At 43.1% G+C, this 18,675-nt stretch overlaps 1 protein-coding gene across 5 annotated transcripts in view; it reads right to left on the reverse strand.

Moving 5' to 3' along the window:
• The window catches only part of LOC126293186 (F-box/LRR-repeat protein 7-like), a 99,690-nt gene that overhangs the window by 52,169 nt on the left and 28,846 nt on the right, over positions 1-18,675 (reverse strand). For 3 of the 5 annotated variants that reach the window (XM_049986297.1, XM_049986298.1, XM_049986299.1), the window contains exon 3: positions 3,813-4,044. In XM_049986297.1, coding sequence (XP_049842254.1) covers positions 3,813-4,044 — 232 coding nt within the window. Of the gene's footprint in view, positions 1-3,812; positions 4,045-8,250; positions 8,375-14,382; positions 14,559-18,675 lie in introns of all 5 variants that reach the window. The other 2 variants (XM_049986300.1, XM_049986301.1) reach the window with 2 other exon arrangements.

Genomic DNA, 18,675 nt, shown 5'->3' on the forward strand with positions numbered 1-18,675 from the left:
ACATATGTGCGGATGGATACGTGTGTGTGTGTGTGTGTGTGTGTGTGTGAGGATGGATATGTGTGTGTGTGTGTGTGTGTGGTGTGTGTGTGTGTGTGTGTGTGTGTGTGTGTGTGTGTGTGTGTACACCTGTCCTTTTTTCCCCCTAAGGTAAGTCTATCCGCTCCCGGGATTGGAATGACTCCTTACCCTCTCCCTTAAAACCCACATCCTTTCGTCTTTCCCTCTCCTTCCCTCTTTCCTGACGAAACAACCGTTGGTTGCGAAAGCTTGAATTTTGTGTGTGTGTGTGTGTGTGTGTGTGTGTGTGTGTGTGTGTGTGTGTGTCGACCTGCCAGCACTATCGTTGGGTAAGTCACATCATCTTTGTTTTTAGATATATTTTTCCCATGTGGAATGTTTCCCTCTATTATATTCATATTATTAATACATGATATTTTATACATATAAAACTTGTAATTGTATAGGCCTATTCTTGCCATATTTATAGAAGTTGATAAGCTTGAGAAAATATTAGGAACTTAATATGCAAATTTAATTAACTTATGCAAATATCAGAATGGGTGTGAGACAAGGTTATATTATTTCACCACTGTTATTAAATCTGGTCCTAGAGATAGCAAACCAAGAAATGAAAAGAGAAAACAAAGGGGTGATGCTAAACGGTAGGACAGATTTATTGGATTATGCAGATGACATCGCAGTTCTAGCAGAATCAGAGGAAGAGGTGGCAGGAACTGTAGAGGACCTAGCGCAAAATGCAAGTAAGATCGGGTTACAGATTAATGCGAAAAAGACTGAGGTAATGGAGGTATTAAGAGAACCCCTAATGACACCCCATTACATATCGGGATATAGAAGTTTAGTAAAGTGGAAAATTTCAAATACCTCAGTACATGGTTCAACAGGCAAAATAATTTAAAACAGGAAATATACCAATGTATTGCGAAAGGGTGTAAAACATATTTCAGTCTAAAGTAGACAATGTCATCCAAGAATCTGTCAATTAAGACCAAACTTAAAGCATACAATTCCACGATAGTGCCAGTATTGCTGGTCTTCAAAAGAAAAAATATGAGAAGGATCTTTGGACCTTTCCAGGAAGGGAGCTCATGGAGACTCACGAAATCACAAGGGCTTAAGTCAGGAAAGTGCAGTAGGTGATATAGCACTTAGCAGCCCCATCAGTCAAACAAATCAGTAACAGCTTGCACTGTATGTGCTTGAGCATTGTCCTGCAAAATGATGGTCAGGTCCTGCATAGAGTGTCATCACTTCTGTCTCTAAGCTCGTCATGGGTTGTGTTCCAAAAATGAACAGCATATGGACAGAAGTGATGACACTTCTGTCACAGATTGCACGGCCCCTTCCACCAGAGATCCAGTCCTCTCTTGGGCATGGGTGTGTGTGTTTTTCTTAGCTTAAGTTAGTTTAAGTAGTGTGTAAGTCTAGGGACTGATGACCTCAGCAGTTTGGTCCCTTATGAATTCACACACATTTGAACATTTTGATGACACTTTCTGCACGACCTGACCATCATTTTGCAGGACAACGCTCAAGCAAGTACAGTGCAAGCTGTTACTGATTTGTTTCATTGATGGGGCTGCTAAGTGCTATACCACCTACTTCACTCCCCTGGTTTAAGCCTTCCTAAGTTCAACTCAATTTCTAAACTGAAGGAAACACTTCACGGCATTCGCTTCAGAACTGCTACAAATTGTCGGGCAATAGACTGCACTACACAAACTGTCAACGCAACTGGCACTGCTAAGAGTATCCTACTACTTCCACATCACTGGCAACAGGTTACGCACAATGCTGGTCACTACTTTGAAGATCAGTAAAACTTTGAAACACCTATATATTTTGTACCAGCTGTAAATAAATAGTTGCCACTATTAAAGTTCCAATCCTCGTATGTTGCCTGTGTTATTAGGAAGGGAAACCTCAACAACTTCTATTCCATTTGCTTCACCTGGTCCTACCCAACCCAAGAAGCTACCTTCGTAGATGTTTACCACCTCAAAGATGGCTACATCAGTACCTCTGTCCATATCAAACCCACCAACCACCAGCAATACCTCCACTTCAACAGCTGCCACCCATTTCATACCAAGAAGTCCCTTCCGTACAGCCTAGCCACCCGTGGTCGTCGCATCTGCAGTGACGAACAGTCCCTCTCCAAATACACCGAGGGTCTCACTGAACCCTTCACTGACTGTAATTATCCTCCTCCATCCTTGTACAAAACAAATCTTCCATGCTTTATCTTGCCAGTTTCTCACCACCTCCCAAAGTGGAACAGTCCGGCCACAGAGGAGCATTCCCCTCTTAACTCACTACCACCCGGGACTGGAGCAATGGAATTACATTCTCCGCCAGGGTTCCGATTACCTCTTGTTGTACCCTGAAATGAGAAATGTCCTACCCACTATCCTTCCCACCCATCCTACCGTGGTATTCAGCCGTCCACCGAACATACACAATATCCTCGTCCTTCCTTACACAACTCCTGCTCCCAGTCCCTTACCTCATGGCTCATACTCCTGTAATAGACCAAGATGCAAGACCTGTCCCATACATCCTCCTACCACCACCTACTCCAGTCCAGTCACTAACATTACCTATCACACCAAAGGCAGGGCTACCTGTGAAACCAATCATGTGATCTACAAGCTAAGCTGCAACCACTGTGCTGCATTGTATGTAGACATGACAACTAACAAGCTGTCTGTCCACATGAACGGCCATCGACAAACTGTGACCAAAAAAACAAGTGGACCACCCTGTAGCTGAACACGCTGCCAAACATGATACCTCTCATTTCAATGACTGCTTCGCATCCTGTGCCATTTGGATCCTTCCCACCAACACCAGCTTTTCTGAATTGCGCAGATGGGAACTTTCTCTGCAATACATCCTACATTCCCGTAACACTCCTGTCCTCGACCTTCGTTAGTCACTGTCCTCGCCCATCCAGCCCCCTCCCTGTTCCCATTCCAGCACTACACAGCTGTCATTTCACTGCCACACCCAGTCATAATTTCTTTTAATTTTATTTTTATTTCTCTCCTTCCTGCTACTTACCCCCTCCACAACTTCTCTCCTACACTCTGTCTAAACTGCAACACTTCACTGTCCGCCACCATACTATCCATTCCCCTCCCCGCCCCAGCCTCCTCCTTACCCCCACCCAGTCGCCACTCCCATCATGCACTCGTGCTGCCGCTCGCAGTATAGTTTCAGCTCTCTGAGACTGCAAACGTGTGTGCAAGCTGCACTTGCATGAGTGTGTGTGTGTGTGTGTGTGTGTGTGTGTGTGTGTGTGTGTGTGTGTGTGTGTGTTCTCAACTGCTGACAAAGGCTTTAATGGCCAAAAGCTACAATTGTGTGAATCGTTTTATTGTGCCTACCACTGCATGGAGAGTAGCAACTTTCCTTCTCTCATATCGTTATTTCCCATTACTAGGGTGTAATTATTGGGTGAAGTCCATAAATCTCACAGTCAGTTGGCTTCAAGCTTTCTGACCATTTTCAGGTGCGCAGTAACAGAATATAATTCAAGAAAGTGCATGTCAGGTCCAAATTACATATGTATCGGTTGAAAAGTGTATATGCTGACCACTCAAAAGAGGCCAAAACCACCTGTCTCTCATTAGAATGTAAGCTTCTGTCTAATAACTACATCTTAATGAACAAAAAATTATGTCAGATTTTTATAGGCTGTACACATCAGTTGTGTGCAATTATTAAAACCACATGATTTACACTGAAGCAACCGCAATCAAACTTTAAAGCAAAGCTGAACTTACTAAAAAGTTCACATTCTGATTAGATTCAATCTGTAGTCTTGTGAGGTTTGGACAGCTTATGCAGAGCTTGCGCAGTACGCGGCCTCTGATGGGACGCATAATCGTCAGTCTGCGCAGTTGCGGCATCATGCCCACTGATCGCAGGACCTCTTCATCCGTTTGCTGGCACCTGCAGTGGACGCACTCTGAGAAATGGACTCCACAGCAGTTCCTCCCTTGCTCCATCATGCGTCTGTGAGAGAGAGGCAATGAAAATAATTGATAACTATTCAAACTCTTATACTGAGATATACGAGGGTGGTCCCATAAGTACCAAGCCCAACAAAGGAATCACGTATTCGTTTTTCAACATAATCTCCTTCTCAGTGATGTTTAATAAGTTTGATACCTTTTTTATAATGAGAACTGTCTAACTTCTCAAAATAATCGTTAACTGCCAACATCATGTGTTCATTTGTTGAAAATCATCAACCACCGAGCCATTTTTTTCAAGTTTGAGAAAAGAAAATAATCCGATGGGCCTCAATCTGGCAAATAGCATGGATGAGGTAGCAATTCAAACTTTAATTCATTAATTATAGCCATTGCAATACCGGACTTCTAAGTCAGTGCATTGTCGTGAAGAAACAACACTTTCTTCTTGGCCAAATGCGCCCATTTTTGCTCGATTTCTTTGCCAAAATGTTACAATAAGTTCGCATAATAGTCGCTGTTATAGCTTTTCCTTTTTCGAAGTAGTCCATGAAAATTATACCACGCGCATCCAAAAAAGACAGACGCCACGGCCTAGCCTGGAGATGAAATGGTGTTCACCTTCTTTAGAGTCAGTTCTCCAATTTGTATCCATTGTTTTGATTGTTCTTTTGTCCTGGGAGTGAAGTGGTGGTCCCACATTTCATTCACAGTTATGAAACGGTGCAAAAAATCACCTCTGTTGCTGTGAAACTTCGCTAAATGCTTAACTGAAATATCTTCACGACACTGTTTTTGCTAGTGTGAGCAAATGCGGCACAAACCTTGCACATAGTTTTCTCGTGTCCAATTTTTCAGATAATATCAACTTTTCGAAATACCTACTACATTGCTAGCACACGCGCACTTTCAGTCGATGATCATCCAGTACAGCTTTGTGGATTTTCTTGATAATTTCTGGAGTTCACCTCATTTGGGCGACACTGTGATGCGAGTCTTGGCAGTTCATATGGCCTTGTTTACACTCAGCTACCAAATATTTACTGTTGCCAACGAAGGAGCAGACTCTCCCAAAGTAGAATCTAGCTCAGCTTTAATATTGGTTGCACTGAGGCCTTTCAAAAAAAATGTGGTGTCACCTAAGGATGACCAATTTTCTCCATTTTCACAATTTCACTCACAACATTCACTATTGGTGGCTTCCATACAAATACTAAACAATGTGGTGTCTTCCAACTTGAAACATATGCTTCATAGATCGTTTACTTTCTAATTGAGAGATATTTTTCAATAACAATTGCCATCTCTCGGTCAGGCCGGATACTTATGGGTCCACTCTCTTAAATTCCCTGTACATAATGACTCTCTCAGATATAGAGTGGGAAGCCATATACTTTTAATTACACAGATAGAAAAAAGAATTGTAACACCAAAAAATCATTAATGTACGAGGCATGTTTTTTAAGTAAGTACCGTTTTGCCACACCGTGACCGCAGCGCTGTGGTCCGCGTTCTTTGCATGCGCACTGGGTATACATCTGTTGTCTATGCACTGACGCCATTTCAGTCTGATTCTTCCTTGTTGAATTTGTGTACTTAGTGTTTAAGATGCCTCCGATAATTGTGAGTCCCGCCGACTGTGAAGTATGTGCTGTTGTAAGATTTCTTAGTGCTAAAGGCCTAAAAGCGATCGATATTCATCGTGAGATCTGTGCAGTTTACGGAGAAAACATTATGAGTGATGGAATCATAAGAAAGTGGGTGAGAGCATTTAAAGATGGCTCCACAATTGTGCAGGATGAACAATGGTGTGGGCGTCTTTACGATTTCCTCCTTGCGGGTGACTTTCCTAATGTTTCTCGTAGTGTTTTGTATAGCATTGTGACTGAGCACTGGAATTACCGAAAATAGTGCGCACGTTGTGTACCGAAAATGTTGACGGATGTGCACAAAACCAAACATTTAGACAGTGCATTGACTTTGCTTAAGCGGTACAACAATGACGGTGATGATTTCTTAAGCCAAATTGTTACGGGGGATGAAACATGGGTGGCCTACGTCACACCAGAATCAAAGCAACAGTCCATGGAGTGGTGGTATTCAGATTCACACAGAAAAGTGAAGTTTAAGCAAACAATTTCTGCCCAGAAAATCATGTACACAGTTTTTTGGGACAGAAAAGGAATATTGCTTGTGGAATTTCTGCCTCATAATGAGGCAATCAATGCAGCAGCTTACTGTAACACATTGCACAATCTGCGCTGTTCAATTCAGAAGAAAAGATGTGGCAAGTTGAGCAAGGGTATCGTTTTACTGCAAGACAATGCCTGTCTGTATGTGGCGAATCAGACCAAAGATCTCATCACATCTTTTCGACAGGAAACTCTAAATCATCCTCCGTACAGCCCTGATCTTGTGCCCAGAGACTACCATCTCTTCCTGCACTTGAAGAAACACCTGGGCGGTCAACGTCTTCAAGACGATGACTAAGCAAAACAGTGGTGATGCACTGGTTAACAAGTCTGGCGGCAGACTCCTATAAGGAGGGTATTCAAAAACTGGTACAACGTTATGACACGTGCCTCAATATTGGCAGAAATGTTGTAGAAAAGTAGATTAAGGTACAGGCTTTCATGTAAAAATAAAATTATTGAGATATCTTATCACGTTTTTTTTAAATTTCGGAACGGTACTTAGTTAAAAAACACACCTCATAGAGTAATGAAATTTCGGGAATGCATTTTTCTAGGAAATATATGTAAGTGATTAACGTTGCAAGCTCACAGGTTAATTCAAATGTGAGATAAGCCATTGCAAATGTGAAATGCTGGTACATTAATAACAAGTGTAAATGTCAGTGTCGAATGCAAACATTCAAACTGCATTGTTGCGCAGGTGCCGGATGTCAGTCTGTGCGACAGAGTTCCGTGCCTGTCGCAATTGGTCCGTCAGTCGGTTGTGCTGTTTGTGGATAGACTTGCCACCTGATAAAGTCCCACAAGTGCTCGATCGGACACAGATCTGGTGATCTGGAGGGCCGAGGGACATGCCGATACACTACGAGTGTGTCGAGTTACAACAGTGGTATGTGGGTGAGTATTACACTGTCGGAAAATTCCCCCGGAATGCTGTTTACGAGTGGGAGCACAAGTCAATTCAGCAGGCTGACATACAAATTTGCAGTCAGGTTGCATGAGATAGCCACAAGAGGTCTCCTGTGAGATAGCCACAAGAGGTCTCCTGCTGTCGTACAAAATTGCATCTCAGACTGTAGCTCCAGGCATAGGTCCATTGCGCATAGGTCTGTTCCAGGTCCTAGGTTGGCCTCCTTGTAACCGAAACATGGCCATCACTGGCACTGAAGCAGACCCAGCTTTAGTTGGAAAACACAACGGACCTCCACCCTGCCTCCCAGAGAGATCTCACTTGACACCACTGATGTTGCAAAGTTTGGGGTCAGTGGAACGCACACTACAGGGCTTCTGCATTGCAGCTGGTCCTCGAAGTAACTGATTTGTAACAGTTCGTCGAGTCACTGTGGTGGCGACGGTTGCTCAAATTCCTTCCGCAGATGCACTATGGGTGCACCGGAGCTGCCGTGGTGTGCACAGCCACACAAATGCAACAGCCGGCTACTGCAGCAGCGCCTGCAATGTAGTACTGGTGTGTTCTGCCAGCTGACGCTAGAGGCGTTCCTGTCAAACAGTCAATCAGTCGTGAACTATGCACGCGCACAAGCCTTTTTCCGGTGCAGATGGTCACACTATATCACCATCCACCAATCACGGATCACCAACGGCTGCCAATCATCACTCGGGAATCAGCGGAGGAAGACTGGAGCCGCCGTGTTAAACAGCCGGAAGAAAGGGAAGCAGGTGTCTTTCAACCCACCACGGACTGCCACCCGGAAGATATGTCAATGCATCTGGAACATCCAGGTGCCACGTCTTCGCTACGCCGGTCAACGACCCCGGACTCTGCGCCCATCTACTTCCTCGTCATCCGCCGGAAAGCGTCGAGAGAAAACTCGACAAAGGAACGTAAATTAAGTTCAGTTGCTAATATTTCAATTCAATAACATGGCATAATTCTTTGAATTGTTATAACATTTTGGTAAGAGAAGAAGCCTTCTGTTTTTTGAAGGAAGTTTATCTTTTTGTAATATTCAGTGGTTGCCTTGCTCCACCAAATAAAAATTTTTTGTTCACACAGGTGTGTCAATCTGTTGATATAACAGGAGACGTACCCCAAACACGACGGTCTACCCTCTCGGTAGTGCTGTGTGGAGCGCAGTCTTCTTGCGCCCGTACGATCTCGTCATCACCGCTGCCGGATATCACATACAGTGGGTACATTCCTGCCGAGACTTTCTGCAATATCACAAGAGGAATATCCAGCTTCTCATAGCCTATTATACAACATTACTGAAATTCAGTGACGTGCTGATAATGGCATCTGTCACCTTAAAGACATTATTGACTGGCACAAAATTTTAATAGACATCATTTTTCATATGTAGAAACACACCCAGTACAGATCAGTTTGCAAATAAAAACTTTATTTATGAAAATATACAGTACAATCACCAACAAATTTTACATATTCACATACACCTTTTCCTTTAACCCAAATAAATACAGACTCATTTACAGATATTTTCCTCCTGTTACGAGTATATAAAGACAAAGAAGAAGGCAATACATAAGCTGATTTACCAAAGTCCTTATTAGCTAGTTCGGAAATATAGTAAGTGTGAAAAGCAATAATGTCTCTATCCACAGAACTTTCAAGTTCTGGAACATTTGGTACTCCTGTACCACCACGAACAATGGCTACGGTAAACCATTCATTACCATGTCCAAGTGAATCATTTATATCCAAACTAAAATTAAGTCTGCAACTGCAGAAAACAGCAGGACCATCCAGCAGGGCTTGAGCAGTGACAGACTTAACTGGAATACGATTCTTCTTGTCTCCAGCTGTTGTAGCAAATTCGATGTTCTCGATTGTCTTGTAGACTGTTTCGAACGGCGTGAGCAAAAACCAAATGTGGCAGTCTGTCTCAACTTAATCAGTGGGCTGCCCCATTTAGTTATGGCTTCTGTGGCACAGAGATTTTAATCCTAATTTGAAATCAATGCACGAGGTTTCCAATATGTCTGTAGTCTAAAACTTCCTGTCAGATTAAAACTGTGTGCAGGACCAAGACTCGAACTCGGGACCTTTGCTTTCGCGGGCAGATGCTCTAGGAGAGGAGGAGATGAGGTACTGGCAGAAGTAAGGCTGTGAGGATGGGGCATGAGTTGTGCTTGGATAGCTTAGTTGGTAGAGCACTTGCCCGCAAAAGATAAAGGTCCCAAGTTCGAGTCTCAGTCCGGCACACGGTTTTAATCTGCCAGGAAGTTTCATATCAGCGCACCCTCCGCTGCAGACTGAAAATCTCATTCTGGTAACTTCCCCCAGGCTCTGGCTACGGCATGTCTCCACACAATCCTTTCTTCCAAGAGTGCTAGTTCTGCAAGGTTCGTAGGAGAGCTTTTGTGAAGTCTGGAAAGTAGGAGACGAGGTACTGGCGGAAGTAAAGCTGTGAGGACGGGGTGTGAGTCATGCTTGGGTAGCTCAAATAGTAGAGCACTTACCCGCGAAAGGCAAAGGTCCCGAGTTCGAGTCTCGGTCCGACACATAGTTTTAATCTGCCAGGAAGTTTCATATCCGCACACACTCCGTTGCAGATTGAAATTCTCATTCTGCCTGTAGTCTAGTTTAATTTATTTGGCATCTGAAGTCTAAGGTCCAAACTTGCAACATCATCACAACAAGTACTGGCTGTAGGCAGCCGACACAGCACTCTGCTGTCCACAGTAATAGAAAATCACTTCACGGCATCTACCTCGTATAAAAAGTCACTTAAGAACTATGAAGCTTACATACAAGAGCTTAAGTGTCTACAATAATGTAAAAAATCTATGCTGAATTTTATTAGGTTGGTGCATATGTTCACAGCATTTTTCAGTAGAGAGTTTAGTCATCAATAATATATTCTCCTTCGCTATTTACAGCAGTCTGTCGACACTGGGGTAATTTTTTTTGTTCCACAACTGTAGAAATCTCTCGGTTTTGAGGCAAAGAACTCATCAAGAAATGTTTGGTGTACACTTTCATCCAGAAACGTCATTCCTCGATCGAGATCGAGTGAAGACAATGGGTGTGGAATGACTTTCTAACCCAACTCCTGCACAGTGCTTTTTTATGAGTCTACCAGAATGCAGGTTGGTGTTATCAAGAGTAGTATTATTTCACACAGTCTTCCTTCTCGGATTGCATATTAGAGGTGTCTCACTTGTTGCACAAAAGGTTCTCTGTTTACTTGCCATGTCAAATTTGGATAAAATCCCAAGCTTTTGACGACTACCTCTGACATCTTCGTCAGGGATAAAACTGACTGTCATGGACCGGTGAGACTTCCGCTTTTATAAGTAGTGGACAGCTTCTCATTGGCTGGATGATGTCACGTTGAAAACAGCGTGTATGGAGGTGGCAGCCTCTATGTCCACAGATTTAGTTTATGCGCGCTTTATCCAGCATTGCTTGCAGCGCCATCCATCGCAATAGGCGGAGAACTGTGAGGAATGTACGGAGTCTCCCTCTGTGCTCTTTCTTTATCAACTGCACACTTCCATGCATTGCTAAGTGCATAACTGGAGTCTCCGTTGACATTATTTTCACAGAGTCTAATTTCAACTGCTTCCCTGATGAAAGAGATCCAATAAATTGAAGTGTGAGCAAGTAGTCTTGTTTCATCGAATAAAATCTTATGTTTATTTGACAAACTGTGCTCAGCCGCTGCTGATTTTTCTAGTTACCTGTATTTCAGGTGACGCTGATATTCCACACAGCAATCAGCGACAGTTCTTATAGACTGGCCCACATAATTTTTGCCACACTCACATGGAATGCTGTAAATTCCCAGCACTATCAGACCAAGATTATCTTTCACGGGTCGCAACATTTCCTTAATCGTCCTGGGTGGCCAGAAGACTGGTTTGATTCCCTGCCGGTTCAGGAACCTGCCGATCAGAGGCTGCCACCTCCGTACGCACCGTTTTCACCATGATGTCATCCAGCCAATGAGAAGCCATCCACTACTTATAAAAGTGGAAGCCTCACCCGTCCACGACAGTCAGTTTTACCAGTGACGAAGATGACGGAGGTAGTCATCAAAAGCTTGGGATTTTATTCAAATTTGACGCGGCAAGTAAACCGAGAACTTTTCATGCAAGGACTCCATCGTGAAAGACTTCATAGCCTCACTTGTTGACAATAAATGTCAGCAGTGATGGTTGTAACTCAGGGAAGCAATTCGTAGTGCATCACACCATCACCATTCCACGAGGTGCGTAACATCTTTTGAGGATGTCCACACGTCTTTGTATGGAGAGTTGCTGCTGTGTTTGGGCTCAATGATTCCTTTCTTTCCCTCATGTTAGCATAAAGACACCCTTTCTCATCACCAGTAAGAATCCAGGAGAAGTACGGTCGGTGTTGTTCACGAGCCAGTTGATGACGAGCAAGCAGAAATGCATGTATGGCCACCCACAGATTTTTGTGGTTTGGGTCTATTACGTGTGTACACCCTATTTTTGAAACTTTCCCACAACAAGCAAATGTCACACGATAGTGGAATGAATACAGTTCATCAAAATTTGCCAATGCTCGAGTACACTGACACGGATCATTATGCATTAATGTTTTTAACCCTATAGTAGGTGCACCATTTTTTGTTATATGAGCAGGCGCATGGTGCAGTTTGTACACGTGAAAAGAATAGCTTTCCTTATGTTACCAAGGTAAGTCATGTATGATCAAAATCACAGTTCAATCTTAGTTTATTTAAACAAGGAGGAAATAAACTTACATAATATGAGGTAAACAACTGTTTTATTCAACAATAACGAAATAAAGTTTCACTTAACTCTCTGTTGCCAAGGACAGGTGTTAAAGTGACAGTAATGATGCATTTGAAGCATTAACCAGCACAGTTGCATCAAATCTCAGTCAGCTGCTTATTCGATCACTAATTATCTCTTAGACAACTGCCTCAATGTGGGATTATGTTGTTAGTTCGTAACTGGGGTCATTTTTTGAACTGATCGTAAATGTTTTCTTAATTAGCTTAGCTCGCTTTGTATTTAATATTACTGCTGCTCACTTGGATGTACGACACCACAATTTATCACTGTGTTATCTGAAGCAATACTGAAGGAGATAGATAGGTTTGCGGTTGTGAAACAAAAATGGAACCACACAAAATCATTTTATTTTTGGTTGACGCACTTTATACACAGGCACGACCACTCGAGGGTTAAATGATCTTGAAACCTCAAAAGTCTTCCTGAATATGAAGACTCACTAATGTCTAAATGATCCTTCGTACAACAAGAAAACCATTTGCTTGCCATACTCTGTCCAATGGCATTATCCCCTTGCACGGTGCAAATGATGTGGCTTCTTCCATTGCTGTCACCCTCTATTGAACTCTAACAGAAGAATAAGTCAGGAAAGTTCCAATGTCTCCACTTGGCACTCCATTTTCTAGTGCCCGTAGCTCCACTCACTATCCCCAAATGACAAAATGACAATGACCCAAGTAGTAACAGTGAAGTACATATAAAAAATGACAGTTGATAAATAAACCCACATAAACTAGTATTAAAATGCAAAATAAAACTGCTACGAACTTGTGCACCAACCAAATAAAACTGATACATATGGAGTATTGGTGAAATTACACTACTGGCCATTAAAATTGCTACACCAAGAAGAAATGCAGATGATAAACTGGTGTTCATTGGACAAATATATTATACTAGAACTGACATGTGATTACATTTTCGCGTAATTTGGGTGCATAGATCCTCAGAATGACTGGGCATTGATTCAAACAGAGCTTGGATGGCATGTATAGGTACAGCTGCCCATGCAGCTTCAACACGATACCACAGTTCATCAAGAGTAGTGATTGGCATATTGTGACGAGCCCACTGTTTGGCCACTATTGACCAGACGTCTTCAATTGGTGAGAGCTCTGGAAAATGTGCTGGTCAGGGCAGCAGTCTAACATTTTCTGTATCCAGAAAGGGCCGTACAGGACCTGCAACATGCGGTCGTGCGTTATCCTGCTGAAATGTAGGGTTCCGCAGGGATCGAATGAAGGGTAGAGCCGCGGGTCATAACACATCTGAAGTGCCGTCAATGCGAACAAGAGGTGACCGAGACATGTAACCAATGGCACCCCATACCATTACACTGGGTGATACGCCAGTATGGCAATGACTAATACACGCTTCCAGTGTGCGTTCACCGCGATGTCGCCAAACACGGATGCGACCACCACAATGCTGGAAACAGAACCTGGATTCACACAGAAAAATGACGTTTTGACATTCATGCACCCAGGTTCATTGTTGAGTACACCATTACAGGTGCTCCTGTCTGTGATGCAGCGTCAAGGGTAACCGCAGCCACGGCCTCCGAGCTGATAGTCCATGCTGCTACAAATGTCGTCTAACTGTTCATACAGATGGTTGTTGTCTTGCAAACGTCCCCATCTGTTGACACAGGGATCGAGACGTGGCTGCACGATCCGTTACAACCATGCGGACAAGATGCCTGTCATCTCGACTGCTAGTGACACGAGGCCGTTGGGATCCAGTACGGCGTTCCGTATTACCCCCTTGAACTCACCAATTCCATATTCTGCTAACAGTCATTAGATCTCGACCAACACGAGCAGCAATGTCGCAATACAATACACCGCAATCGCGATAGGCTACAATCCAACCTTTATCAAAGTCGGAAATGTGATAATACCCATTTCTCCTCCTTACACGAGGCATCACAACAACATTTCACTAGGCAACGCTGGTCAACTGCTGTTTTTTTATGATAAATCGGTTGGAAACTTTCCTCATGTCAGCGCATTGTAGGTGTCGCTACCGCTACCGGCGCCAACGTTGTTTGAATGCTCTGAAAAGCTAATCATTTGCATATCACAGCATCATCTTCCTGTCTGTTAAATTTCTCGTGTGTAGCATGTCATCTTTGTGGTGTAGCAATTTTAATGGCCAGTAGTGTATTAAATTTACAGCTTAATACCTCAAGCGGTTCTGAGGTAAAGCGGTTCTGAGGTACAGATCAATGCTGCAACACTGACATTAGTACACAGTGTATCCTCCGCAGACAGCAATACAGACACTTATCTCTGGCATTCGCTTGGTCATAAAGGTGACAGATCATCTCCGGATACGTTATTCCATACGTGTTCACTCTGCTCGCTTAGCTGTGTAAGAGTTGTGGGCGGACAGACACCGCAAGTCACCTGTCGTCCCATTAGCCCCAGACATGCTCCTCTGGAGACGAGTCTGGTGGCCGTGCAGGCCCGGGAGGCTGCGGCACACCTCTCACAGCGCCCCATCGCAACAGCTCGGTGACATCCTGTTGCGAGAACAGCAGAACCGGTCCGGAAAAATTCTGCATGTATCGAGTGTGTGTCAGCTGGAAAAATTCCATTAAACGTGTGTCCTACAAAATGAGTGAAATAACAAAAGAGAAAGAAAAACTGCATATTAATCTCAAAATGCCAGTTATCCACTAATGAACGAGGGCTATTCAGAAAGTAGGGAACATTTCCGTCTGACGCTGCTAGGCACATGCCGATCGCATGTATTTTGTTATGTGCGTGCTCAGCAGCTCAGTCGGCACCTGTCCACGACAACAGGAATATCCGTGCGCGTCTGGGTTTTTCGATATTCGAATTTGAAATGTGCACTGCAATCAAAAATCCCACCAGTTGTGAGGTGCGGTCTGTGGTACGGTTTTTGTTGGCAAAAGACCTAAAGCCTACAGAAATTTATCGTGAACTGTGCAAAGAATATGGAAACAATGTAATGAGTGAATGTTCCCTCCAGAAATGGTGTATTCGGTTTAAAATGTGCAAACCAATGTTCATGACAAAGATAAGAGTGGACGCCCAAGCACTGTGACTGACGTTCCTGTCCCTAAAGATGATGAAATGATTTGTGAAAACCGTTGCTTCACAATAATAGAGCTTTTGCTTTCTTTTCCACAAGAGTCATGGACTTTGTTGTTTGAAATTGTCAGTAAAAAGCTAGCCTACCACAAATTTTGTGCATGATGGGTGCCCATAATGCTTGCAGAGCATCATAAAGAACAGCAAATGGAGGCAACGTTGATATTACTGGGGGCCTACCACAAACATGGTGATTCGTTACTGGATCAAATCATAAGTGGTGACGAGGCTTGGGTGAAACATCAATTGCAAGACAAAATTACAGTCTGTGGAGTGGGGGCACACAAGGTCCCCCAAAAACAAAGAAAACATTTGCAAACCTTGTCAGCAAGGAAGTTGATGGCAACAAAGTTTTGGGATGGGCAAGGTATGCTTCTTATTGATTTTCTCAAACATGGAGCAACCGTAAATTCTGCCCAGTACTCTCAAACTTTGCACAGCCTTAGAAGAGCAGTTCAAAACAAACGCCGAGGAAAGCTGACGTCCAAAATTTTGTTTTCACCCGACAATGCCCGACCTCACACGGCAAATCGCGCTAAAGAACTCCTTAATTCATTCAAACGGGAAATTTCCCCTCATCAGCCCTACAGTCCCGATCTCTCACCATGTGACTTCCACTTGTTTCCCAAGATGAAGAACTGGCTTGCAACGCAGAACTTTGATGATGACACGGAACTCCACACACGCTTGACTCACTGGCTCAAGTTTCAGGTGGCAGAATTTTACGATGAAGGTCTTTCAAAGCTTGTCCACCACTGTGATAAGAGCCTCAATGTGTTTGGTGACTATGTGAAAAAGTAATGTGTCAGTTGCTCTTTCAAATGTATATAATAAAATGTATTTCTTATACTAAGTTTTGTTCTAAGCCAAAATGTTCCCTACTGTCCGAATAGCCCTCGCAAATAAATTTGAAATTGTAAAGGGTGAAAGGTTGCTGATTTAGTTAATACCAAGTGCGAAAAAAATTTAATTGTATGTTATCTGTGTATTGTGATAGACCATGGAAGCAATACCCTTGACAAAAACCGTGGGTATCTGATATGAAGAAGAATGCTTAACACACTTGTTCTGGAAGCAAAAGGCTGCAGATTTCCTATACAGCTCATGTAAGTAAGCGTTGCTTTATAATATAGGGTCCCCCCACATGAAACTGGCACACCTGACATATCGGTTAATCATTTTCCAGTTGGATTCCTTATATAAACACTCACAATAGCAGATCTGATCGCAGAAAAACCCACATATTCTGCATGAGGAACCTTTCCATTCAGTGGAGATAGGTGTTTTGTGTGCATTGCCCAGCATGCACATTACTGGCCACATATTTCTCAGTGTTCGAGGTTAAACAGTGCCGCCGCACATCTAGAGATGCAGTATTCTGACAAGACGGAGACACTACCTCGTTCAACCGAAGTGTGGGCAACATCACCGACACGTTCCTTCGAGACAGACTCGTCAGTAGAGAGGCCCCTAAGGTCCCTGGACTTAACCCCGTGTAAGTTTCATTTATGGGGCACACTAAAAAGCAAGGTGTACGCTGACAATCCTCGCATAAGATGATCTGAACTGGAACATTGCTACAGAAACATCACACCTGCAGAATTGCAGAATCGTGCTGGTAACGTCATTGCACTAAGTAAGTGATGCCTAGATGCCCGTGGCCACTATTTCCAGCATCTCCTATAAACAGATAACTACAAGTTTTTTAACATTACTATTATCTATTCCTTTTTAGTTAGTTCACTGTTACTCGAATCTTGGGTGCAAGTTGTACTTGGTGTAAGTGGGACACACTGTAAACATATTAAATCTAATTGTGTGCTTGCTTAATTCTTAACCCTCCGTGTGAAGTAATTAAGAACCTAACAAAATAATACATTTGGTAAGGAGATTTTCTCGGTCATGTGCCTTTCATTTGTCATTATGGCACACAGGCAGCCACTATGTAAAGACCGAAAATATTGTCATGGTACCAAATTTTCTAGATATTACATAGCCAAAGTTTGGAAATAAGTAATTTCATTGAATGGAAGTGGAATCTCATACTAAATAATTAGTAGATAAAAATGCATATTTCAACCATCAGCTGTTTTTATTTTACACCCGAACATCTACCAGTTTCAGTCTCTGAGCATCTTTATGCACAAAGGGTTAAAATGGTTTAAGCCACCATATTGCATTAGTCATTACTTAAAATGTGTAGTGCATGCCACGAATGTAAATATTTGACACAGTACTTTAAAATCAAACGTACAAATTTGCAGGCCTGCATGTGGGGCATTCGATTACAGAGATTAGTGGAGTGTCAAAATTCTGAAACCCACAGTGTCAAGAATTTGTAGAGAATATGAAACTTCAGGCATTACTTCTCACCCCAGGTAACACAGTAGCTGACGGCCTTCACTTAGAGACTGAGAGCACTGGGGAGAGTTGTCAGAGCTGATAGACTAGGAACACTGTGTGAACGAACACACCTGTTAGGACAGTGTGACAAAATTTGGCGTTGATGGGCTATTGTGGCATACGACCAATACGGGTGCCTATGCTAACGGCACAACACTGCCTCTCCTGGTCTCGTCACCGTGTCGGTTGAACCCTAGACTGGAAAACCATGACCTGGCTAAATGAGTCCCAATTTCAGTCGGTAAGAGCTGACGGTAGGATTCGCGTGCTATGCCGATCTCATGAAGCTTTGGACCCAAGCTGTCAACAATGCACTGTACAAATTATCAAGAGGTTATAACAATGGAAAATTGTACTGAAATGCAGGAGGATCTGCAACGAATTGACGCATGGTGCAGAGAATGGCAATTGAATCTCTATGTAGACAAGTGTAATATGCTGTGAATACATACATTAAGAAGCAAAGATGGATTAAGAGGAAGAAAACTGAAAAGTTAACTGAATAGTGCAATTAAGAAATAGGGTGAAAGAGGAATGGGTGTGGGGAGAGCCCAAAGAGGTAATAAGAGAGGAAAGAACAAGGGCAAACAACTAACAACAATAAATAGCTGGAAGGAGAAAAGGAGAGGGTGATGGTCATTAACAAAGATTAAGTCCAGGAGGGTGGCAGGATGTGAGATCTCTTAGAAAGACAGACCCTTTATCATTTAGCTACAATATAGCAGGTCAGCAACTGGAAGCAGTTAATTCCATAAATTATCTGGGAGTAGGCATTAGGAGCGATTTAAAATGGAATGACCATATAAAATTAATCGTCGGTAAAGCAGATGCCAGACAGATTCACTGGAAGAATCCTGAGGAAATGCAGTCCGAAAACAAAGGAAGTAGGTTACAGTACACTTGTTCGCCCACTGCTTGAATACTGCTCACTGATGTGGGGTCCGTACCGGATAGGGTGGATAGAAGAGAGAGAGAAGATCCAACGGAGAGCAGCGCACTTCGTTACAGGATCATTCAGTAATCGCAGAAGCGTTACGGAAATGATAGATTAACTCCAGTGGAAGACTCTGCAAGAGAGACGCTCAGTACAGGCTTTTGATGAAGTTTCAAGAACATATTTTCACCGAGGAGTTAAACAGTATGTTGTTCCCTGCTACGTATATCTCGCAAAGAGATCAT

This window comes from Schistocerca gregaria, chromosome 10 (genome assembly GCF_023897955.1).
Source record: "Schistocerca gregaria isolate iqSchGreg1 chromosome 10, iqSchGreg1.2, whole genome shotgun sequence".
Lineage (NCBI taxonomy): Eukaryota > Metazoa > Arthropoda > Insecta > Orthoptera > Acrididae > Schistocerca > Schistocerca gregaria.